This window comes from Mobula hypostoma, unplaced genomic scaffold, assembly GCF_963921235.1.
Source record: "Mobula hypostoma unplaced genomic scaffold, sMobHyp1.1 scaffold_61, whole genome shotgun sequence".
Taxonomy (NCBI): Eukaryota; Metazoa; Chordata; class Chondrichthyes; order Myliobatiformes; family Myliobatidae; genus Mobula; species Mobula hypostoma.
Window position 1 is genome coordinate 147,818 of NW_026948178.1, and position 25,343 is coordinate 173,160.

At 46.1% G+C, this 25,343-nt stretch overlaps 1 protein-coding gene across 1 annotated transcript; it reads right to left on the reverse strand.

Annotated features, from left to right (window-relative positions):
- Nucleotides 1-7,665: 7,665 nt before the first annotated feature.
- Nucleotides 7,666-21,529, reverse strand: LOC134341461 (carcinoembryonic antigen-related cell adhesion molecule 1-like). Its single transcript, XM_063039318.1, has 10 exons — nucleotides 21,457-21,529; nucleotides 20,938-21,255; nucleotides 19,837-20,046; nucleotides 15,739-16,014; nucleotides 12,468-12,564; nucleotides 11,359-11,414; nucleotides 10,895-10,959; nucleotides 9,773-9,814; nucleotides 9,076-9,119; nucleotides 7,666-8,702 (listed from the first exon to the last, which is right to left on the reverse strand). Exons 1-10 carry the CDS (start codon nucleotides 21,506-21,508, stop codon nucleotides 8,699-8,701), a joined length of 1,164 nt encoding a protein of 387 aa, XP_062895388.1. The 5' UTR covers nucleotides 21,509-21,529; the 3' UTR covers nucleotides 7,666-8,698.
- Nucleotides 21,530-25,343: the final 3,814 nt, after the last annotated feature.

The window sequence follows — 25,343 nt, forward strand, 5'->3', positions numbered from 1 at the left end:
GCCAAGTGGCCACATTGTTGGTGACCCTGCTGCTTCACGGGGGTCGGACTGGATTCAGTCACTGCTTGGCAGATGAGTTTGATCAACAACCCGGTCAGCACTGAAGTCCCCATCACTGGCCTTACAGTTTGATCCACTGGCCCTCCTCTCGCTTTCTTGTTCCAGCTTCTTGGCTCCTTCCATAGAAACCATGGAAACCATAGAAAAACTACAGCACAGAAACAGGCCTTTTGGCCCTTCTTGGCTGTACCGAACCATTTTCTGCCTAGTCCCACTGACCTGCACCCGGACAATATCCCTCCATACACCTCCCATCCATGTATCTGTCCAATTTATTCTTAAATGTTAAAAAAAAAGAACACGCATTTACCACCTCGCCTGGCAGCTCATTCCATACTCCCACCACTCTCTGTGTGAAGGAGCCCCTCCCCATGTTCCGTTTAAACTTTTCCCCCCTCACCCTTAAACCATGCCCTCTGTTTTATTTTCTCCCCTTGCCTCAGAGGAGAAAGCCTGCTTGCATTCACTCTATCTATACCCATCATAATTTTATATACCTCTTCCTTTCCACTCCTGGTGAAGGGTCTCGACCTACAACGTCGATCTTCTACAGGTGTTGTTGAACCTACCCAGCTCCTCCAGTATTGAGTGTTTGCTCCCCCTGCGATGCCCTGGAAACTTGTTGGGGGGTGGGATGTGTGGCTCGTAGTTTATTTATTTTTTTACAGTCCCTTGGAACTGACTTAATGCTTGAGAGTGGGTGAGGAAGGGTTTGGCGAGGTGTGAGTACTATACGTACTACAGCCTTCAGTCCTGAAGTGGGAGAAAAAAACAAACTATAACTAACATCGATCTGTAAAACTGTTTGTATGTTTTTCAGCATGAACTGGCCTGTGGGGTGAGAGGATCGATGGAGGGGGAACTGAGTTGTTTTTGACAGCATTTCTGTTTGGATTGAACTGCTGAAGAAATATGGGAAGTGATTACCGCAGTTCCCCATTTCTCTCTTATCTATTGCTAGCAGACAGTGTAGCGTTAGACACTACAACAGAACTAACGGATACAATGACAACATTAAAGTTCCCTGCCTCCACCACCGGTACTTAACAGCCGATGTGTGCACAGTCTATAGAATGCAGTGCAGTTACTCACCAGGACTATTATACGTGAACCTACGACCACCACTCCCACCACTACACCCACCGCCGCACCCCACCTCCCACCTCCTCCCTCGCACCCTCTCTATCGCTCTCGCCGTGAGGGCGAATGGCAGCAATAAGATGCACGAATAGCGCCACCCGCTTGTCCCGCCACTCGGAAATCTGCCTGTCCTGTCTACATCACAGTGCGGGTCCGATTCCCGGAACCCGCTACCTGACAGCACTTTGAACCACCTTCCCCAGACAGGGTCTGACAGTTCAAGGAGGGAACGCACCAGTAACACCTCAGTGAGGGGTTTTGGTAAGGGAGGAGTGATAAATTCCAGTCTTGCCAACAGCACCCAGATTCATCCCTTAAAATATTAATGAACAATCCCCACAACGCTCCGGTGAAAATATTCCCCTGGGAATTGTTTTCCATACAACCATTTTACCATATAGCAATTACAGCACGGGAAAGGGCCATCTCGGGCCTTCTAGTTCGTGCCGAACTCTTATTCTCACCTAGTCCTACCGACCTGCACTCAGCCCATAACCCTCCATTCCTTTCCTGTCCATATAGCTGTCCATTTTTACTTTAAATGACAATATCGAAACTGCCTCTACCTCTTTACTGGAAGCTCGTTCACACAACTACCACTCGCTGAGTAAAGAAGTTCCCCCACGTGTTACCCCTAAATTTTGCCCTGTAAAACTCAATTCATGTCCTCTTGTTTGAATCTCCCCTACTCTCAGTGGAAAAAGCCTATCCACGTCAACTCTATCTATCCACATCATAATTTTAAATACCTCTATCAAGTCCCCCCTCAACCTTCTACGCTCCAAAGAATAAAGACCCAACTTGCTCAATGTTTCTCAGTAAATTAGGTGCTGAAATCCAGGTAACATCTAGTAAATCATCTCTGTACTCTCTCTATTTTATTGACATCTTTCCTGCATTTCGGTGACCAGAACCGTACACAGTACTCCAAATGTTGCCTTTCCAATGCCTTGTACAATTTTAACATTACATTCCTGGTGACCATATCTCGCTGAGGTATGTCTCAGTGGAGAGACTATGTTCTTTCTGTAATCTATCAACACACATTGATATTGGACAAGTCAACCAACCTCCCTTACCACCCGATCCCGAGAAGCTCAATCCTTCCTGCTGAATCTGTCTGCTCCTTTTTTTTAAAATGCTCTCCCAGGTACATCTATAGATTTTTTTCTACAATCATTGGTGACGTACCACGTACTCTGATAGTTTAAGGAGAGAGCCCACCAGAAACACCTCAGTGAGGGTTTTGGTAAGCGAGCGGTGATAAATTCCAGCCTTGCCAACAACACACAGATTCATCCCTTAAAATATTAAGGAACAATCCCAACCACTCTTTCCTAACACCCGGTTAAATATCTCAATTGCTATGTTTTTATTTTCTCTCATCCTCTGTAGTTGCATTAATGTGCTTGACACAGATTAGATACTCTGAGATGCTGACAGCCAACATCATGAAGCTGATCACGTTTGCATTGCTGACCCATCATTAAGGGCTGGTTCTCCGGACTGACCTTCCTGAAACACACAATTTATTACTTGATTTCACTGACATTGAGTGCAAGGACAAGATTGCAACATCATTCAACCAGCCGAACCGTCTCACACCTTTATACCTCTGGTCATCGTGGGACGTTCTGCCAACCAAAGTTGTGTGATTAGTGAATACATAGATGTGGTTTGATCTGTCCAGCCTTAGAGTCTCGATTGCAGGGAGAGTAGAGCAGCCGGCTAGGTACACAGACTGTTGGTGTACCTGCATTGATTGTCACTGAAGTGGAGACAGCATTTTCTATCCGGACTGACCGGGCTCTGCTCCTGAGGAAATCCAGGCTCCAGATACAGAGGAGGTTGATGAAGGACCAGGGTTTGAAGCAAGTTGCATCACAGTGAGGGGAATTCTGAACTGAAAGATACAAACAGCTGCCTCACGCAGGCAGTGAATCGATGACCAGAGGGAGACACAATTAAATTCCCTCCACTGAGGAACTATTGTGGTGTTAGGGAATTCCAGTGGGGCCCTTGCCCTTGCATTGGCGAGACTTAATTTGGATCACTTCACCACAGGTTTTGTCAGGTCTTATGGACCACAAGAGTTTGTATTGAAAAATAAAAGTTCCTCATGTGTCTCTTTTAAATTTCACCCATCCGCCCTGATAGATATACCCTCCGATATTTGATTTTTTTACCAGGTGTCATGATGCTGATTGTCTATCTTATCTGTGCATCTCATAATATTACAAAGCTCCCTTACACAGATTCCCCAAAATGCTCATGACATAGACCTCTAACATAAAGCGCGGGGTCCGTGGTCATGAGTTTGGTATCGCCTGCGGGATGTCGCGTCTGCCTCCAGCGTCACGGAGAAAGCAACACAGGTTTGTCTGACCACTCACCAACGCACATGGGTCGTCTACTCCAGACAGCACCTTGGTGAACGCCTTCTATAACATTTCCAGTTCCTTCACAGGTTGTCAATAACGCGGCGACCATAATCGCTCAAAATATTCCAAGTGTGACTTCACTAAACTCTTACACGGTTATAGACCTCGCTCACTTCCACAGCCTCCAGGCACATCTTCCCACCTTTATCTCTAATCGGTCCTACCTTCACTCCTGTAATCCTTTTTTTCTTCACATAATTGAAGAATGCCTTGGGGTTTTCCTTTACCCTACTTGCCAAGGCCTTCTCATGCCCCCTTCCTGCTCTTCTCAGCCCCTTCTTAAGCTCCTTTCTTGCTTCCCTATATTCCTCAATAGACCCATCTGCTCCTTGCTTCCTAAACCTCATGTATGCTGCCTTCTTCCACCTGACTAGATTTTCCACTTCACTTGTCACTCATGGTTCCTTCACCCTACCATTCTTTATCCAGTTCCCAGCCTTCTCCCCGTTACCTTGTAATGCCATGTCAAATCAAGTACCTATCAATCTCTGCCTTACATACACCCAATGAGCTGGTCTCCACAGCTACATGTGGCAACAAGTTCCACAAATTCACCAGCCTTTGGCTGAAGAAATTCCTCCGCATCTCGGTTTTGAAAGGGCGCTCATCTATCCGGAGGCTGTGACCTCCTGGCCCAGACTTGACCACCATGGGAAATATCCTTTCCGCATCTACTCTGTCTGCGCCTTTGAACATGCGAAACGTTTCAAAGAGATCTCCCCTCATCCTTCTGAATTCCAGCGAGTACAGGCCCAGGGGTTCTTCGTAAGATAACCCTTTCATTCCCGGAATCATCACCGTGAACGTACTCTGTACCCTCTCCAATGCCAGCATCTTTTGAAAAAGGAGGGGATGGAGGGAGAGGGCAGATTACTCGGAGGTATTGAAAGTCTGGAAGAAGAATAATGGAATGGTCGGGGAGGGGTGAGTTGGCAGGGGAAGGAGGGTGATAGGGAATTGGGAGTGAAGTGTTTAGACATATTGTACTGAATGGTTGGGCATGTTAGAGGACCGGAGAATTGTTTAATGTTGTTGTTCCCCTGTGCTCATCAGACAACAAGTGGTGCGGAGGGTATAAGGATAAAACAAAGTTTGAGACAGGATCTCTAATCTGACAACATAGGACTAAGCTCGTCAAAGGCTGACATTCGTGAGATGTTCTTTTTTTTCTCCTGTTTTTCTTAGAATTGAGCTCGGGAAGTATGTGTTACACAACGCCAGTTTGTTCGGAACCAACTTTGTTTACAACAAAGGAAGCAGCCGATTGCAATCTGCAGAAACTAGATCGACAGAAAGTTAACTCTTTATAAACAGTAACAGAGAGACAGAGAAGGTGGGGAGCGTGATTGAACACGGGTCACCGCGGGTGCGTCAGAACAGACCACGTCCATCTCAGATCTCTTATCGCCTCTTTTTTTTTCGAGTGTCATCTTCTTCTTATAAGTACGCCTTCTAATCCTGAGGGTGTGTCTTCTGGTCTTAGATTCCACTACCATAAGAAACAGCCTCTCCACATCCACTCTCTCTGTGTCAACTGGTCCTAGCTTCCCCCACTATAGGAAACATCCTCTGCACATCCACTCTCTCTGTGTCAACTGGTCCTGGATTCCCCCACTATGGAAAACATCTTCTCCACATCCACTCTCTCAAGGCCGTTCACCATTCGACAGGTTTTATTGAGGTCACCCCTCATTCTTCTGAACTCTCTGTATACAGGCCCAGAGCCATTGAAAGCTCTTCATCGGACAATCCATTCTATCCTGGAATGACTTCCACACAGCTGCTTTGAACTCTTCATCAGTTTCAGCTCATCGTTTGTCAGACAAACGGCTCAGACCTGCTTACAATGCCGCAATTGAGTTGTCACCAGAGCATTGTCGTCTTGAAATGAATTCCAACACCTCATTTACCTTCGTAATCAGAGATTGATCCAGCAAGTCAACCTTTAGCGAACCCTGCACAGGGATCCTCAAGTCCCTTTGTACCCCAGTTTTTGTCTTGTTTTTTTTTTGTTTCATTTAGAAAATGGTCAACCTTCCATTTCATCCCCCAAAGCGCCTTTTCAACACTTCCGAAAGTACATTAAATGTGCCTTTTTTACCCAATCTCCCAATCTGTCTGAGTCCTTCTTTAGCCTCTCTAATTTGATGTCTCTTCATCTCTCTTCAAATCGTCTGCAAACCTTACAACAAAGCCATCACTACCACCATCCCACTCACTGACATCTGACGGAAAGGAGCCTTTCCCAACACAGACCCTATGAAACACCACTCGTCACCGTTTGCCAGTCCGAAAAGGTGTCCTTTATTCCCACCCTTCGTCTCCTTCCCGGGCTACGTGTTCCCGTTCTGGGAAACTGCCAAGCGGCCTGCATTATTTCCGGATTTCCTGGAGCTGCTTCGGCGACGTGTGCTTTCGGGGTGAGGCTCTGGGTGTGACCCGATTCCTCGCCGATTTTGCCGACTGAAGCATCTGGAGAGACTGAACGTCGAGACAGCAGGCGCTGTGCGAGCTACCGGAGGCCTCTCTCTCTCTCGATGATGGCAGAGAGTCCACTGGTCCCGGAGTCAGGGCAGCTCGAATAGACTCAGGTTATCAAATCATTTTGATGTAACTGACTGGAATTCAAAGCGATCTGCGTGGGATTCAGGGGTACGCGCAAGAAGAAAATTATATTCAGGTGGAGAGCGGCAAGGTGAATTGTTGAATTCCAACAGTGAGTGAAGACAACACAGTCAACTTGAATACTATGGGTTATTGACTGCAGGAGTCCATACTGATATAATTTGATTCATGTTATCCAAATGAAAGAAAAAAAAATACCGGAAGCACAACGTGGGGGGCGGGTGGTAAATACGAGAGGGATTGGTGACCAGGTGAGAGAAGGAAAAGTGAAATCCAGATTTGTATGAAATACTGAGAGTGGTCGGTGCCTTGAACGCACTGTCAGGGGAAGCAGAGAATCGCAGCTTTAGTGTCATTTGGGCACTTACGCGGGGAATGGAGGGGTGCTGATCTCATATTGGCACATGTATTGTTCTAATCTCACAAGATGCTTTTCGTTGGCCGAACTGCCAGTTCCTATTCACGTCTGTTCCCCCTAACCCCCCGCCACCCCCAGTCACCTTGAGCTGTACGAACCAAAGAGCAAAGAAAGAAGTTTGAATCCATAATACCCAACAAAAAATCACGTAATTGCGTTACAGTGAAACATAGACACCAGGGAGACTGGTGGAAGAACCAGGGGATGTGAACGGGTTATGGGGTAAATCAGGGTTTTTCAAACAGGAAGTGACGTCATAATCTCGGGGTACGGGAACATTGGTGACGGGGGCTGAAACAGTGACTCGGATTGATAATCATTTACTGAGCTAATTCACGCAGAAATCAGGAGGCAACTCAGGGTTTCAGCAAAGGTTTCTATTTTATTACATTTATTATTCAGCCATAAAGCGCGGAATAGACTTTCAGCAACCGACGACAAACCCCATTAACAGAGGAGATTTTCGAGGGCGATGCCTGGGTTGGAGAGCATGGCCTATGAGAATAGGTTGCGTGACCTCGGCCTTTTCTCCTTGGAGCGACGGAGGATGAGAGGTGACTGAGAGAGGTGTACAAGACTATGGCGGTGATTGATCGTGCGGATTGCTAGAGGTTTTTCCCCAGGGCTGAAATGACCAACGCCAGAGCGCGTAGCTTTATGGAATTTGGGGGTAGGTACAAGGGGAAAGTCAGGGGTAAGATTTTCACACAGAGAGTGCAGGGTGCGTGCAATGCACTCCCAGCGAAGGCGGATGCAATGGATCTTTGAAGTGCAAACTCAAAATAATCTGCAGCTGCTGGGGTCAAAGCAACACTCACAGCACGCTGGAGGAATTCAGTAGGTCGGGCAGTATCCGTCGAAAAGTTTGGTCGACGTTTCGAGCCGGAAAGTCCTGACGAAGGGTTCCGGCCAGAAACGTCGACTAATCTTTTCCACGGATGCTGCCCGACCTGCTGAGTTCCTCCAGCGTGTTGTGGGGATCTTTTAAGTGTCTCTGTGATCTGCGCATGGAGCTTAGAAACATACAGGGCGATGTGGCAAGGTAATTCAAGGCAGTTTCCAGAGTAGGTGACAAGGTCGGCACAACATTGTAGGCCGAAGAGCCTGTAATTTGCTGTAGATGTCTATGTTCTGTGTTCCATGTTCTGACACTAACTTAACCACGGGACCCTTTACAATGACCAATTAACCTTCCCGGACTCTGGATAGGGAGATCTACAGATTTATTACACGTGACGCCGGACTTCATCTCCGAACTCGCAATGCTAACAGCACCAGAGTAGAATAGCTTTAATCGAAGCTAAGAGCACAGAGACTATGTTATTTGCTGCTTTGCTTAGAAACACTAAAGCTCATTAGGTATTTTCTAATCCCTGGAAAAGCACTTCTGCCTTCCATTCTCGTATCCCCACCGCTCTGTCCAAATGGGTTTGTGGCTCTGAGACACTAACGGAAGCTGAATACGAGGAGACTGACACAGTATTCAGTGCGCGAATACGTATCCCTTGCTCACAGCCAGCTCCGTGACGCTGAGGGTGAAATTAATGGAATTATTCCCACTTGGCCGCTTGTGCCGCTGAACCGGCCTCACGCCAAGTGAATAACGGAGCGACGCTGAGGGTTGAGAGCGACACGCTACGATATTTCATGTTTCTGAGCGTACCAAGTGGTCAGAAACCTATCGGCCCATGATGTGGGTCAGGACGGTATAGAGATTGTATCACACAGCAACGTTGAGAGGGTATATGTTGGTGGCAGTGTGGAGGTGACAATTATGGGATGTAAAGTCTGGGTTGAGCTGAGCGAACTAAGCTGCTATGGTACAAACGAGTCACAACCGTCAGCGATGTCTTCGTCGTGAGGATGTTAACCGCAGAAGCTATCTAGCGGAGACATGGAGAACAATTATAAAGAAATAACGAAAGACATTGTGAACGATGGCTTTTTCCTCGATGGTTGTCCTTCCTCTGTGTCAATTCACCTGCCAACCATCCTCTTCCGTTCCCCAGTGACGTCATCTGAGGAAACAACACACCATTTACGTTGACTACGTCAGCAACGCGGAAGTGATGCTGCTGGTGAGTTTTAATTACGAGGTGACGATTTTAGACTCTGTGCCAAACATCATGACAATGCAACTTTGCATACAACTTGTATAATTCATATCGCCACGGGACCAGGGAATTTGTTTCTTTCAATATCAATATAACGCTGTATGATACCGCCTAACTCGCATCTTGCCCTGTTAAGTGTCTCGATACTGCTAATCACAGTGTAATATATACATGGGCACAAACACGGCACTGCATAACTCACAGACCTGAAATTAGTAGATACGTTTCCTTTACAAGCGACACTGTGTATCGCCAGCCCAATATTCCATTCACATACCTCTTCAGATCACTGTAAACAGATCGGTCCTCCAGCACAAGTCCCTGTCAATGTAACGTAATCAGCATGATTAGCAGAATTTTTTTGAATCAAAAGCAACTTGTGACAGAAGGGAACAGCTGGAATATTGAAGATGACTTGCGTTTATTTAATAAATTATGTCTGAAAGTAACACGGAATAGTCAGACCATGATGAAAAGAGGATCAGAGACAGACAGTCATGATCCCCAAGCGAAAGGGAGCATAATCCCTTGTCATTCCCTTCCTTCCTTCAAAAGATCAGAGTGATATTTGCAACTTTCCAGTCCTTAGAAACAATTCCATAGCAATCTGTAGCTTGGAATATCAGTAATTATCCCTGTACTACCCCTTCAGCGGCCCATTTCAGAATGGTGTGGTGCAGTGAATCTCGTCCATTTAGTCCAGGTGATTCATCTACCTTCAGCCCTTCCAGCTTGCCTTGCATCTTCTCCTTATTAACCACTCCCGTGTCCTGACACTGTCACACTGATAGTTTGCTCCACAGCAAAGATTGACGCATAATACTTCATGAGCTGATCCGCCATGTCCTTGTCCCCAACTGTTGCCTCTTCGACTTCATTTTCGCTATGGAATGTCTCACCTCAGCGTCTGTCTCTTACTGTGTAAAGTGGAAACAATTACTTCAAGAAGCCATTGACGCAAATATAGTCCTTACCATGTAAGTGGAATTTCCATCATCTGCATTGTCCCTTGTGCCCTGGAACGAGAACATGAAGATTTCTATTGAAGCGTTTAACCAACTGCACAACAATTGTATTCTGACTCTGCACATAAAAAAGAGAGTATCAATTTTCACATTCACTGCTGATTGCAGCATATTGCATCATTCGCCGTTCGACAGACTGCGCGTTTCGGATTCAGTGTCAGGGAAGTACATATTTTCTCTGACAGCAGGAAGGCTTCTGAACAGAATTGGATCAGTTGTAAGCATTCAGCAATAAGGGTAGCGTGATGAATGTTATTTGACGAGGAACTCGCCTTCAGAACCAAACATCTTGAGAGATTATTCCTGATCAGAATTTGCACGTCACAGAGAGGGGATATGGACTTGTGTCCTCAGGATGCTGACCGTATTTGCTATTTCTCTAAACGTTCACATAGATCATCGCTAATCACAGTCCGGCAGGTGCAGAGCTAACCACCGCTTCCCCTTGTGTCTTTCCCGCTTTGACCGGACATTTAAAGAGGATCCTTCATGAAATACATTCCAGTCAGAGTAAGATCTGTTTTTGCATTGTACAACAATTATGTATTCTGCAGAAACAGCAAATAACTCGGGTGAAGAAGTTCTGCAGGGTGCTGGAAATCCGGAACAACGCACACAAAATGCCGGAGGAACCCAAATTTCGGGTAGTATCAATAGAAATTAATAAACATTCGACGTTTTGAGCCGAGAGCCTTCTGCTGGACTGGAAAAGAAGCAGAAAGGCGCCAGAATGAAAAATATTGTGTAGGGGAGAGGAAGGTTGTCTATGTGGAAGGTGATAGGTGGGACTGGAGAGTGGGGAAGGTAAAGCGCTGGAGAAAAAGGAATCCGATTACAGAGGAGACTGGACCATGGTAGAAATGGAAGACGAGACGCGCCAGGGGAAGTTGATGGGCATATGAAGAGAAGAGAAATGAGTCCAGAAAGTAGAATACAAAAAGAGGGAAGTGAAGATAAATATCCAATCAGTGCCCAAGGGTTCGGTGGACGCTACCGACCGGATTACATACGTTCTTATCCTCCCTTTGCAAAACAATGGCTTACACCATGAACATAATACAAACGACCAACCTGCTCGTTCCTTAGGAAATTTTGATAGTCTTGCGATGCGTTTGCAGTGTGGGTATCCAAGGTGCCTGTAGTAACAAAACAGATATCTCATAACGGTGAACAGCAGTAGGGACCGTTGTTAATACTGCAGACGTCAATCCGGGACCCAAACAAAATGCCAGCGACAACGTGAGTTTCGTCCACTCCAGTTGTCAGAAACACGTAATCCCTTGTACAGAGGACCAGCAACTGAGGGCCGATATTGATCAATATGCAGGGAAATTCAGTTCACTAAACTACTATTCCATATCTCCCCTGATTTTGTAATGCTCAGGTCAAAAATTCAACATTCAACTGGGATACCCGACCACAGGCCGGGATGAAACAACCTCCAGCGTCCGTGCGCTGCGAGCTTCCACATTTCAATGCAATGTTTAGGTTCCCATGGGCTCAGTAATAGCACAGTGGAAACGGGGTTCACTCACTCGTTCTTCCGGATTTGATGCTCGTGTCGTGTTTTAATTCTGGTGGATCTTTGATCCTGAATAAAGAGAAACAGAGGTCAAAGCATGAATTCGGCAGGATGTCACTTTCCTGCACTGACACACCAAATGAGAACGGCTCCTATAATTCCACTTGATATACTCTCGTTATTCCTTGATATTGTTCCTGTTATTAAATACCCGATTCCAGCCCTACTTGATCTCAACAACAGAGACCATAATGGGTTAAGGAGAAAAAATGTTTTGGCCCTTAATAAACAGTCCAACTCGCGGATTGACCAAGTGCTCCATTGTGACTGAAGTTGATTGTTATCGACTGGGTAATATTCAGTCATAGATCCGTTACCGCACGGGAAGGACATCATTGCTTGGTGGGGATCTCCATCAATGCACCGTTCTTTTTCAGTTTCTGGTCTTAGCATATATATCGTCAGCATCTGACTCGCCGTCAGGAGATCTGCAAGCAAAGCGTTCCATGTTCCAACAGCAAGCTGCTGGAAAACAAACCATTCACCCTGACTTGTAATGTCTTCCTCTTTCATCTTGTGTCCATGACTGTTAATCCTGGACTCACTGATGCTTCAAACTCGCATACAAACTCTAATCTTTATGTGCTTCTGTAAACACTCCTCTCAAAATGCCTTCCAGGAAACAGCGGACACCCAAACGCACAATCTATTCCTGAACCCAGTATCTGCTTTTGTATATTTCTTCTGGACCATTTCTGAATCTTTTGCTAACAGTGACGTGAGATGAAAAATAAACTTTCCACACAGCCTGTAGCTCTGTTCCTGCTATGTACGCATTCCTTACTCCAATAATTGTTGCCTCGATAACAAATCCCAGAACTCTTAGTGCCGTCTGAAGCACTTCCTCATCCGGCATCCCCCGCTCCCAGAAGGGTCTGTTCATGTCCCCCCACAAATAATGCCTGACTCGCCAGCTTTCCCCAGATCCAGTTTGTGTAACTTGCTTCATTCAGCGGCTGCAAGGCATATTCGCGTTTCAGCTTCCAATCACCCATTCAGGCAAAACAATTCTACCGCGCCAATTAAAAAGTAAAGGCGATATTCTGAGAAAAATGCACTTACCCGCCAGTTTTCCTCGCGATCAGCCATCCACTGACTCCGGCGATGAGGCCCACGACAAGGAAGCCAATCACAATGCGCACAATTGCTGCAGTTTTTGCTGATGACACACAAGGCAAAAACTCATTTATCTCCTCATTTCTCCCCCTCAGTGTCGCAAAAACAAAGGAGCTGGTTGTGGACTACAGGGGGAATGGAGATGGGCTAACCCCTACTGACATCAACGGATGTGGGGTTGAGAGGGTGAACAGCTTTAAGTTCCTCGGCATAAACATCACCGAGGATCTCACGTGGTCTGTACACACCGGCTGTGTTGTGAAAAAGGCACGACAGCGCCTCTTTCACCTCAGATGGTTGAGGAAGTTTGGTGTGGACCCGCAAATCCTAGGAACTTTCTACAGTGGCACAATTGAGAGCATCCTGACTGGCTGCATCAGTGCCTGGTATGGGAACTGTACTCCCCTCAATCGCAGGACTCTGCGGAGAGTGGTGTGGACAGCCCAGCATATCTGTAGATGTGATATTCCCATGATTCAGGGCATTTACAAAAGGTAGGTGTGATTAGGAAAAGGGGAGGTGCAACGAGACCTGGGCGTCATTGTCCACAAGTCATTGAAAGTGGGCATGCGGGTACAGCAGGCGGTGAAGAAGGCGAATGGTATGCTGGCATTTATAGCGAGAGGATTGGAGTACAGAAGCAGGGAGGTACTACTGCAGTTGTACAAGGCCTTGGTGAGACCACACCTGGAGTATCATGTGCAGTTTTGGTCTCCTAATCTGAGGAAAGACATCCTTGCCATAGAGGGAGTACAAAGAAGGTTCACCAGATTGATTCCTGGGATGGCAGGACTTTCATATGAAGAAAGACTGTATGAACTAGGCTTGTACTCGTTGGAATTTAGAAGATTGAGGGGGGATCTGATTGAAACGTATAAGATCCTAAAGGGATTGGACAGGCTAGATGCAGGAAGATTGTTCCGGATGTTGGGGAAGTCCAGAACGAGGGGTCACAGTTTGAGGATAGAGGGGAAGCCTTTTAGGACCGAGATGAGGAGAAACTTCTTCTCACAGAGAGTGGTGAATCTGTGGAATTCTCTGCCACAGGAAACAGTTGAGGCCAGTTCATTGGCTATATTTAAGAGGCAGTTAGATATGGCTCTTGTGGCTACGGGGATCAGCGGGTATGGAGGGAAGGCTGGGGCGGGGTTCTGAGTTGGATGATTAGCCATGATCATACTGAATGACAGTGCAGGCTCGAAGGGCCGAATGGCCTACTCCAGAGCCTATTTTCTATGATTCTATGTTTCTATATATATATTATTAGTGCTACACCACTCACCTCCTGACCAACGCATTATCCTCCGCAACTTCCGCCCCCTTCAACAGGACCCCACCACTAAGCACATCTTTCCCTGTCCACCCCTCTCCGGCCTCTGCAGGGATCGGCCTCTCCGCGACTCCCTGGTCCATACATCCGGCCCCACGGATCTCCCACCCGGCACTTATCCCTGTAAGCATAAGTGCTACACCTGTCCCTGCACATCCTCTCTTGCCACCATTCAGGGCCTCAAACAGTCCTTGCAGGTGAGGGAACACTTCACTTCGGAGCCTGTTGGGGTCACCTATTGCATCCGGTACTCCCGGTGCGGCCTCCTCTAACATCGGGGAGACCCGACGCAGATTGGGGGATCGCGTCGTCGAGCACCTCCGCTACGTCCGCCAAAACAGACATATCTCCCAGTTACCACCCACCTCAACTCTGCTTCCCACTCCCTTTCGGATATGTCCATACATGGCCTCTTCTACTGCCATGATGAGGCCAAACTCAGGCTGGAGGAGCAACACCTCATATACCGTCTAGGTAGTCTCCAGCCCCTTGGTATGAACATTGAATTCTCCAATATACGGTAATTCCCCCCTCCCTTCCCCGATCTCTATGTCACTCTGCCCCCTCTCCCAGCTTCCTACTACCTCCCTCATGGTCCGGCCTCCTTCTACTACCCATTGAGTTTTCCCCTATTGTTTCTTCACCTTCCCTGCCTATCACCTCTCTGCCTCCCCTCCCCTACCCCTCTATCTTTCCCCTTACTGGTTTTTCACCTGGAACCTACCAGCCTTCTCCTTCCCACCCTCCCCACACCTTCTTTATAGGGCCTCTGCCTCATCCCCCTGCATTCCTGATGAAGGGTTCCGGCCCGAAACGTCGACTGATCGTTTCCCCGGATGCTGCCCGACCTGCTGAATTCCTCCAGCGTGTTGTGAGTGTTTCAGGCAGAGTTTGATAGGTCCTCAAATACACACGGCATCAAAGACTACGGGGAGTAGGCCAAGAAATGGGGTTGAGGAGCGGGGAAAAGGATCAGCCATGACTGAATGGGGAAGCGGACTCGATGGGCGAAATGGCCCATTTTCCGCTCCAATGAGGTATGCTGTTATTGTCTGGAACAGGTGCCATCTGTTACCACGGGATTCATCTGTCACAATTCAATTCTGAATCTACCTGGCCACGTTTCTGTCCACTCCTTGACTCCTGCCTTTCAGAAAGCGTGGGCAACCTTGTCAAATACCTCACTGAAATCCATATACACCACTGCTCGGCCTTTATTGATAGGTCTTACCACCTCCGACACTGTCCTGTCACTAACGGTTTTCTGAAAACAGGAGTAAAACTCACCCGTTCTGGGTGGACATGGTGCATATTAAATAGCTGGTGCCTTGTGATTGAGGAGGTTATTTTAGATTTAGTATCCAATATTCAACGCTCCTGGCATCGTTAAGGAAACGTTATTCATATGATTTCATTTTTATTTTGCCAAGCGATTTATAAACAGGAGTGAAGGTACGGAGTGAGCAGTGAGGAGTTCGTCAAAGGGAAATGCTTTGATCTTTGACAATCGTGTTTTTGTATACACCTGTGAGAGATACATTTACTCACCTTGTGCGGTAAACTGGAGAGTAAGATTAAAGCGCCTTTTGGTTACGCCGCTAAAAATAACCTGACATCTATTATCACCAACGTCAACCGAGCTGACTGACGCAAGGTTGAGTTCCTGCCCTGTCCGCAGGCGCTTGTTCCCCCGTTGTACCATGCATATATACCCCAGGGGACTGACAGAGCAAATCAAATTAATGTCAGGTTTGACACAATATTGGAAACAAGTGGACGTTCAGGCAGAATTTTGTCCTTCTCTGGCCCAACTATAAAATGTGAATACCTGCCGGGTATAGTAATATCCGATAGAAAATGAACGCCGTTGATTAACTGAGTACTTACAGTAAACTTGCACGTAGGTCTCTCCAGAGCCACTGCTGAAAGAGTTGCTGGCGATGCACTTGTACGTCCCTGCGTCGTTTCTGTAAACACTGATTATAATCAGTTTCGCCTTGTCGGGAGATGTAAATATTCTGCTGTTTTCCCGGATGGTTTGGTTATCCTTGAACCATGTCCGTGTCTGAACAGTGCCCGACGCGACACAACTCAGTGCAATGGTATCAAGGTGTTCCAGGGGAGCGGAATCACTGGTCACCACAGTAACCCCAGTTACTGGCTCTGTAATTACAATTAAAATGCAAATGGTTTTACGCTTGGATTTAATTACATGTTCACAATATTTGTGTGTCGCCAGCTCAATCTCGTCGCCATTCCTATCTCTTATACCCAATTGTTTCGATATAGGGTCAGATCGCAGACTGAATGAAACTCCGGCAGAGTTTAAAATTTTACTGCTGTTCTTTAGGGGGACTAAGTAAGTTGGCTCGAGCTTAATTGTCCCCTGGAACAAATGGGAATAAACTGGTCTCCCCGCATACTGTGACCTTACACATCTTATTAGATTTACAACATTAGTCCTATAATATTGTAATCACGGTAGGCAACACTGAATCACGGCGGAAAGATTTTAGCCCATGAGCTTAATGTCGAAGGATACATATTGTATCGAAAGGACAAGCAGGAAGACAAGCGCGTCGGCATTGCTATGTTGGTAAAAATGACGTTAAATTATTAGAAAGCGGTAAAAGTGCGTCGAAATGTATTGAACCGATTGCAGAGAGCTGTGGAACAGCAAGGGTAAAAAGTCCCTGATGGGAGTTGCACAGAGACCGCCAAACAGAATAATGATGTCGCCCAAAAGTAAAACGTATGATAGAAAATTCATATGAAAAGGGAAATATTACGTTAAGTCATGGGGGATTTCAATATGAAGATAGTTTGGGAAAATCAAGTTAGTGCTGGATTCCAGCCGGGCGATCTTGTAGCGTCCCTGCGAGCTGGTGTTTCAGGGCAGCTCGTGGTTGAGCCCAGCAGAGGATCATCTCTTCTGGATCTTGTGTTGAGCAATGATCCAGGTTTGAATACAGACCTTAAGGGAGAATACAACAAACAACCTCTGGAAAGTGTTTATAATATGATCGAATTCACCCTGAAATTTGTTAATAAGAAGGTGAAGTCTGATGTATCAGTATTACAATGGGGTAAATTGAATTACAGACCCATGAGAGGGGTGTTGGCCAGAATTGTTTGGAAAAGAGTCGATTATAAAAGATGAGGTCTCAGGGAAATTAGAGGCACATGATAAAATAGGCTGCAGTCAGCAAACTTCCCTCAGAGGGAAATCTTGCCTGACGAATCAGTTGGAATCTTTTGAAGAAATAACCGGCAGGATCGACAACGGATAACCGGGTGATGTTGAGTTCTGGAATTTTCCGAAGGACATGACAAGGTGCCATACATGAGACTGCGTTACAAGCTACGACTTAATGGTATTATTGGAAAGATTTAGCATGGATAAAGTAGTGGCCGATTGGAGAAAGCCAAAGAGTGAGCGTTTTCTGGCTGTCTGACAGCGACTAGTGGTGTTCCAGGGTGGTCTGTGTTGGGGCTTATTATTTTCCTGTTAGAGGTCAATGATTTGGACAATGGAATTTATTGAACTCTTGTAAAGTTTGCAGGCGACATGAATACACGATGAGGGCCATGTAGCTTTGAGGAATTAGAGAGGCCACATAAGGACTTAGACATCTTAGGAGAATGGGCAAAGAAATGGCAGATGGAAAACAGTATTGTTATAGTCATAGTCGTAGTCATTGTTTATTGATCCCGAGGAAATTGATTTTCGTTACAGATGCCCCAACCAAGAATAGAGTATAAATATATCAATATAAAACCATAAATAGTTAAATAGTAATATGTAAATTATTCCAGGAAATAAGTCCAGGACCAGCCTATTGGCTCAGGGTGTCTGACCCTCCAAGGGAGGAGTTGTAAAGTTTGATGGCCACAGGCAGGAATGACTTCCTATGACGCTCTGTGCTGCATCTCGGTGGAATGAGTCTCTGGCTGAATGTACTCCTGTGCCAAACCAGTACATTATGTAGTGGATGGGAGACATTGTCCAAGATGGCATGCAACTTGGACAGCATCCTCTTTTCAGACACCACCGTCAGAGAGTCCAGTTCCATCCCCACAACATCACTGGCCTTACGAATGAGTTTGTTTATTCTGTTGGTGTCTGCTACCCTCAGCCTGCTGTCCCAGCACACAACGGCAAACATGACAGCACTGGCCACCACAGACTCGTAGAACATCCTCAGCATCGTCCGACAGATGTTGAAGGAACTCAGTCTGCTCAGGAAATAGAGACGGCTCTGACCCTTCTTGTAGACCGCCTCAGTGTTCTTTGACCAGTCCGGTTTATTGTCAATTCGTATCCCCAGGTATTTGTAAATCTCCACTATGTCCACACTGACCCCCTGTATGGAAACAGGGGTCACCAGTGCTGGTTAGCGAACCGTCATGAACTTTTGTTTTAAAAATGAGAGTTACATACTCCCTTAGTGGAGAGAAAATACATTATATTGAAGTGCATTTGGACTTGGGAGTCCCTGTGCAATTTGCAGGAAAGGTTAATTTTAATATTGATTTTGTGGTGAGGAAGGCAAATGCAATGTTAGCATTCATTTCAAGTGGACGAGTTGTAGGGGGATGGGAAACAGACTGTCAGAACGGTTTGCGGAGATGCTGTGGGGCCATATTCGTTATGAGCTCGGCTGCTCCGGATTGGGTGTTTTGCAATGAGCCAGAATTGAATTCAATATGATCGAATGCATCCCGATATTTGAGAAGGATAAACAGAAGTCAGATGAAGCAGTTTTATAGTGGAGTAAAAGGAACTAGAAAAGCACTTGATTAAAAAAGAACACTGGCTGGGAAGACGGCAGAGGATGAAGAAATATTCTGAACGAAGGATGACATCACTGTGGCGAACAAGAGAAGTGAAAGCCATCATAAAGTCCAAAAGGAGGGTTTGCAATGGAACAATCATTAATGGGAAGTTAGATAATTGCGAAGTTTAAAAATAATAACAAATATCAAATAAAAAAAAAGTCATTAAGAAGGTAAACATGAATGCGAAGGCACTCTAGCCAATAATATTAATGACAAGAGGCAAAGTGCCTTCACGTGTAAAAAGAGAAGAGGGAGTGGATATCGGGCCGTTTAAAACGAGAGTGAATAGATAGTAATGGGGAACAACGAATTCGTGGAAGAACTGAATTAGTATTTTGCATCAAGTCTCAGTGTGGAATACACTGGTGATATGTTGGACGTTCCAGGTATCAGGGGTCGTGCAATGTGGATATTTATTTCAAGGATACTAGAATATAAAAGCAAGGATGCAATGCTGAAACTGTATAAAGCACTGGTGAGGCATCACTTGGAGTATTATGATCTATTTTAGGCACCTTGTCGGAGAAAGAATGTGATGAAACTGGGGGAGTTTCAAAGGAGGTTCACTAAAGTGATTCAAGAATTGAACGGCTTTTCACGAGAAGAGGGTTTCATCGTTCTGGGCCTCTACCCACTGGAATTCAGAAAAATGTGGGTGACCTCATGGAAACCTATCGAATGGTGAAAGGGCTTGTTAGAGCGGAGGTGGAAACGATGTTTCTCATGGCGGGAGAGTTTCATACCAGAAGGCACAACCTCTGAACACAGCGATACCTTTAAGAAAGGAGAGAAAAGGAAATTTATTTGGATAGAGCATAGTGAATCTGGGAATTATGTTCCATCGGCAACTGTAGATGCCATGTCATTTCGTAAGTGGAAACAGCGGATGATAGATTCCAGATTGGTCAGGGCCTGCAGGAATATTCGGAAACGACTGTGATTGGGAATGTGGGGAATGTTAGATTAGCCCCATTATGAAATGGCGGAACGAACTCCATTGACCAGATGGCCCAATTCTCCTTCCTTTGCCTTACGGCATTATGGTTTTAACTGCAGCAAGTAAACATTTGCAATTTAATCCGCAAATCAAAACAATTCCGCTTTTCATCTTAATCAATACTCTTATTCATCAATATACAGAGTTACCTAGCAGGGAAGAGACATGATCATTGTTCTCCCAGGACGAGGCCATCCCATTGAACTTCAGCTGTGGTGAGGCCAGCGATGTCCCAAAATGAGGGAAACTCGACTGCAAGATTTGTGGTAGTTGGGGACTGGATTCGCGCTCTTCGTGCAGCTGTATAGGACACCGGTCAGACCACACTTGGAGTACTGTGCTCAGTCCTGGTCGTCTCACTACAGAAAGGGTTTGGAAGACATAGAGAGGGTGCAGAGGAAATTTACAAGGATGTTGCCGGCATTGGGGAGCATGCCTTATGAGAATAGGTTGAGTGAACTCGGCCTTTTCTCCTTGGAGCGATGGACGATCAGAGGTGACCTGATAGAGGTGTGTAAGATGATGAGGGGCATTGATCGTGTGGATAGTCAGAGGCTTTTCTCAGGGCTGAAATGATTGCCACAAGAACACACGGGTTTAAGGTGCTGGGGAGCAGGTTGAGAGGAGATATCAGGGGTAATTTTTTTTTTTACGCAGGAAGTGGTGAGTGCGTGGAATGGGCTGCCGGAAACGGCGGTGGAGGCGGATACGATACGGTCTTTTAAGAGACTTTTGGAGAGCTACAAGAGCTTAGAAAAACAGAGGGCTGTGGCTAAGCCTTGTCATTTCTAAGGTAAGGACATGCTGAGCACAACCTTGTGGGCCGAAGGGCCTGTCCTGTGCTGCAGGTTTTCTAAGTGTCTATATCTCTATACTTTCATAGACATGTGGGCGACACTGGGGAGGGGAACATCGTTAAAATTTCAGCTGGATGATTTTGGAGCTAATCTTTTCCAGCTGACTTGAGAAACAGTCCGTTTTCAGAAATAGAGTAAAATACAGCAAAATGATTACTCGATGGACTCAAAGACCGAGCTGACATACGGCACAGACAAGTGTGAGCAACCCGCAAACAGAAACGGCGATACACAGCCACGCACAACAGTGAGAACTGAGCAGTCCGAAAGTAGGTCTGGCAGAGTTCACTGGAGTCTAGGTTCTGCGATACCGTAAGGGTTATATTGTATTCTTTCACCACAGGAACATACTGCAAGTTACAGTTCGAGATCGCATGACTCTGTCTTACTTACCAATGACACGCAGAGTGATGGTCGCTGAGGTTTGGGCGCCACGAGTTGGAACCATGTTCACACGGTAGTCCCCGCTGTCCAGGACGTTCACCGACTTCAGCAGAAGCGACCTGTTGTGCGGAAATAACTGAGCCCGCGGTGCGTACGCCTTCTGTACAGTCACGTACTGATGGATCCACTGGGCGACGATTTTCCAATTGAAAGTCCAGCTTCCACTGCTGACGTTAGACGACGGCCGCACTGAAAAAAGCGCTTCACCCCCAACGGTGACATTTATCTGGCTGTGCTCAACGGTAATAGTAAAGTTCTGGAACTCACCTGAGAAAGAGAAAATCATATGAGGGAAAAGCGACCGACGTAGATAGTCGTGAGACCTGCACTTAACTTAATCTGTACAGATATCAGGGACCTGTTCTTAGCTCAGTAAGGTCGATCATTATAATCTCATCCTCATTCACCTAACTACCCGTCGTTCTGTTGATTATATGATCACCAGTGGTTAGAGAAACTGATCCTTACCCGCTGTTATGCAGAGACACAGAAGGAGCGCTGCGAAGGGCAGTCCCGACATCCCGACAGAGAGCAGCGCCGATCTCTGTTACACTCGGAGACTGAGCCGCACTTCCGGGTTTGCGCGTCAGATAATTGGATGCTGACGTCACAAGCGGCAGCGCTGATTGGATCAGAGAATCTGGACTCTGCTCAGATCTGAATCAAACCTTGTGTGTTGTTCTACAAATATCTGCTGCTGTGTTGAATCCGATAATGATCTCAAAGAGAGTTTCTCTCACCCACCGACATGAAGGAAAAGAGAGAGTAAAGTAAATGTCATCCACGCGATCCAGAGAGAGCGGCGCCTGTCTCTGTTACATTCGGAGAGTGAGCCTCATTTCCTGGTCTCCATGACAGATCCCGAGATCCCGTTATCTGAAAAGCCGGAGCTGATCGGAGCGCAGAGCGAGAAGGCGGAGAATGAACAAACTAAAAACGCTGAAGAAACAGGAGGCTATTCGGCCCTCAATACTCTGGTGTCGTCCTCTACCAGCTCACGCACAAAACTACTTCCCTCCGAGATAGGTAGAAGGCTGAGTTTTGCCGCCGTAATAATCTTGCACACACAATCACTCTGAGCACCGGTGCCCCACGAGGCTGTGTACTCAGACCCCTGCTGTACTCACTGTACCATGTTTGTGTAACAATATATAAGTTTGATAATGACACAACAGTCGTAGGCCGTATCTCGGATAATGATGAGTTTCAGTACAGAGAGGAAATTAAGAACCTGGTGACATGGTGCGAAGACAATAACCTATCCCTCAACGTCAGCAAGACGAAGTAATTTGTTGTTGACTTCAGAAGGAGTAGCGGACCGCACGATCCAATTTACATCGGTGGTGCGCAAGTGGAACAGGTCAAAAGCTTTAAGTTCCTCGGGGTCAATATCATAAATGACCTGACTTGGTCCAACCAAGCAGAGTTCACTGCCAAGGAGGCCCACCAGCGCCTTTACTTCCTGAGAAAACTAAAGAAATCTGGCCTGTCCCCTAAAACCCTCACTAATTTTTATAGATTCACCGTGGAAAGCATTCTCCTAGGGTGCATCACAAACTGGTATGGAAGTTGTCCTGTCCAAGACCGGAAGAAGCTGCAGAAGATCGTGAACACGGCCCGGCACATCACATAAACCAATCTTCCGTCCGTGGACTCACTTTACACCGCACGCTGTCGGAGCAGTGCTGCCAGGATAATCAAGGTCACGACCCGCCCGGCCAACACACTTTCCGTCCCTCTCCCCTCCGGGAGAAGGCTCAGGAGCTTGAAGACTCGTACGGTCATATTTGGGATCAGCCTCTTTCCAACTGTGATAAGACTGCTGAACGGATCCTGACCCGGATCTGGGCCGTACCCTCCAAATATCCAGACCTGTCTCTCGGCTTTTTTTTTCACTACCTTACTTCCCTTTCCTATTTTCTATTTATGATTTATATTTTTTTTTAATATTTGCTAATTTTAACTATTTTTAATATGGTTAATATTTAATATTTGTACTCCAGGAGTGTGAAGCGCAGAACCAAATATGATGATTGTTCGTTCTAGTACCAATTGTTTGGCGACAATGAAGTATAAAGACAGCAGGACCAAGGATGTGGTTTTGAACTTCGCGAAGGAGAACTCGGGAGAACACACGCTTGGCCTCATTGAAGGGTCGGCCGTGGTAAGGGTGAGTGTCTTTAAGCTCCTTCTGAGAGAATCTCTGCTTGGCCTCACATGGTCATACATTCACAAAGAAAGGCAAGTCAGCGGCTGTATTCCATTAGGTGATAAATACACAGAAACAGAGAAGGCCAACAGCACAATAAAGGCCCTTCGGCCCACAAAGCTTGAAGAGGTTTGGTATTGGCATGTCACCAAAGACGGGGAAATGTACGTACCTGGAAGGTGGAGAGTATTCTGACAGTTTTTTTTTTAACTGTCTGGTGTGCAGTCTGCAATGCACAGGATCGACAAAGATCGCAGAGGGTCGTTGTCACGAACAGGCGATCCTGTAAAAAGTATCAGCAGCAAAAGAACACACGTGGAGTCTGGTCTTGCTGTTAACAAAACACTATTTTATTAGTAACTACGTCATATAGTCACTTAAACCAGCTAAATCAAGAGTTAATGGTGTTATGCATATATAGGTGTACACATATAAATCCCCAAGCTTCTTCAGATCAAGGGTGGTAGGTTACACAGTGTTACGATCGTTTGGTAAGGAAAGTCAGATCAGTCCACGGGATTGAAAAGAGAGAAAGAGAGAGGGAGAGAGAGAGAGAGAGAGAGAGAGAGAGAGAGAGAGAGAGAGAGAGAGAGAGAGAGAGAGAGAGAGAGATTTGTAATCCAAGTAAACAAGTTTCCTCGATCTTCCTCAGTCTCCTCTGAATCTTCCAAGTTAGCTTAACTTGACCAACGAAAGAGCGCCATCTTGAAGTGATAATCTACCAACCCAGGCAAGGGTTAGACACACCGGTAGATTCCACAGGATCGCCCCATCACGCACCTATCGTCACGGATCGATTCCTCTTATTCGATCCTCAGCCCCACCCTTCTGGGCACTTAAACGTTCAGTGGGGTCTGCGTGTCACACGGAAGAGACAGTTACGCTGTTTAAATACCGGTGTGTTGAACACCAGCTGTCCATCATGTAGCTCCTCATCTCTCTCTCACTCTGCAGCAAACTGCTTGCGCTGTACGTCTCTCTCCCTCTCTTAAAGGCACAGTCCATAATGAATAAAACGTAAGATTATCTCACAGCTGTGTACAACAATCACCTTTGCTACAGTGCCAACCTCACCATAATCGAGCAAATCTTCAATAGGTGGTTTCCTCAAGAATATCGGATTCATAATTGAGGGCGATCACCGTCAGGTATATGCTCTTGATTCATTACAACCATTCGGGACATACACATTTCCTATTAGAACAACCCGGAATATGTTTTCTTCCCATTAGTGCCATCAGCAAAATGCTCTCTTTTCATTACTACCATCCGGAATATGCTCTCGTCTCATTAATACCATCCGGAATATGCTCTCGTGTCATTAATACGATTCGGGAAATGCTCTTGTCTCATTACTACGATCCGGGATATGCTCTTGTCTCATTACTGTCATCCACGACATGCTCTCCAGTCCTTACCATCATTAGGAAGTATGTACAAGACCCTGAAAACCCAGGCTCAAAGATTTATCTGTATCTTCTCTAATCTGATTTCTGAACGGTCCATGAGCCCCTGGAAACGACCTCACAATTTTTTTTAATTACAGAGTTCATTTACATTTTATTAATGTATTTATTTATTCGTTCATTAGCTTGTTTACTTACCTAAATACTTTGTACATTGTATGCATATATTACTAATCTATGTACTGAGGGCACGTTGCGCCACCTGGCGTTTATGACAGCAATGATGGTAATTCTTCTCTGAATTGGCCACCAGATGTTGAAGGATTCCATGTTGTTGGAACGGCCATTGCTGGAGTGGTGAACTGTTAGAGTGGTCCGGCTTTTGTGAAACCGGCTTTAGGCGGGAACACGCTTGGACAAACACAGCCGCATGATCGAAGTAAGGAATGAAGTTTCAAGTCAGTGGATGTTTTGTGTTTTTATTCCATGGCTAGTTCGCTGAGAATAGATGAGGAGTCAGTGTCATGTCCCTGTGTGAGATTTAGGGAAATTGAGATACAACCTCTATCCCGCATAAATTCATCTGCACAACGTGCATCGGATGCAGCTCCTGAGGGAGCATGTTATGGAACGGGAGCTGCCGTTCCGTGAGCTTCGATTCACACGGGATAATGAGGAGGTGATAGGTAAAAGCTACAGGGAGGGAGTCACCCCGAGATGAAGGGGGCAGTATCATGTGT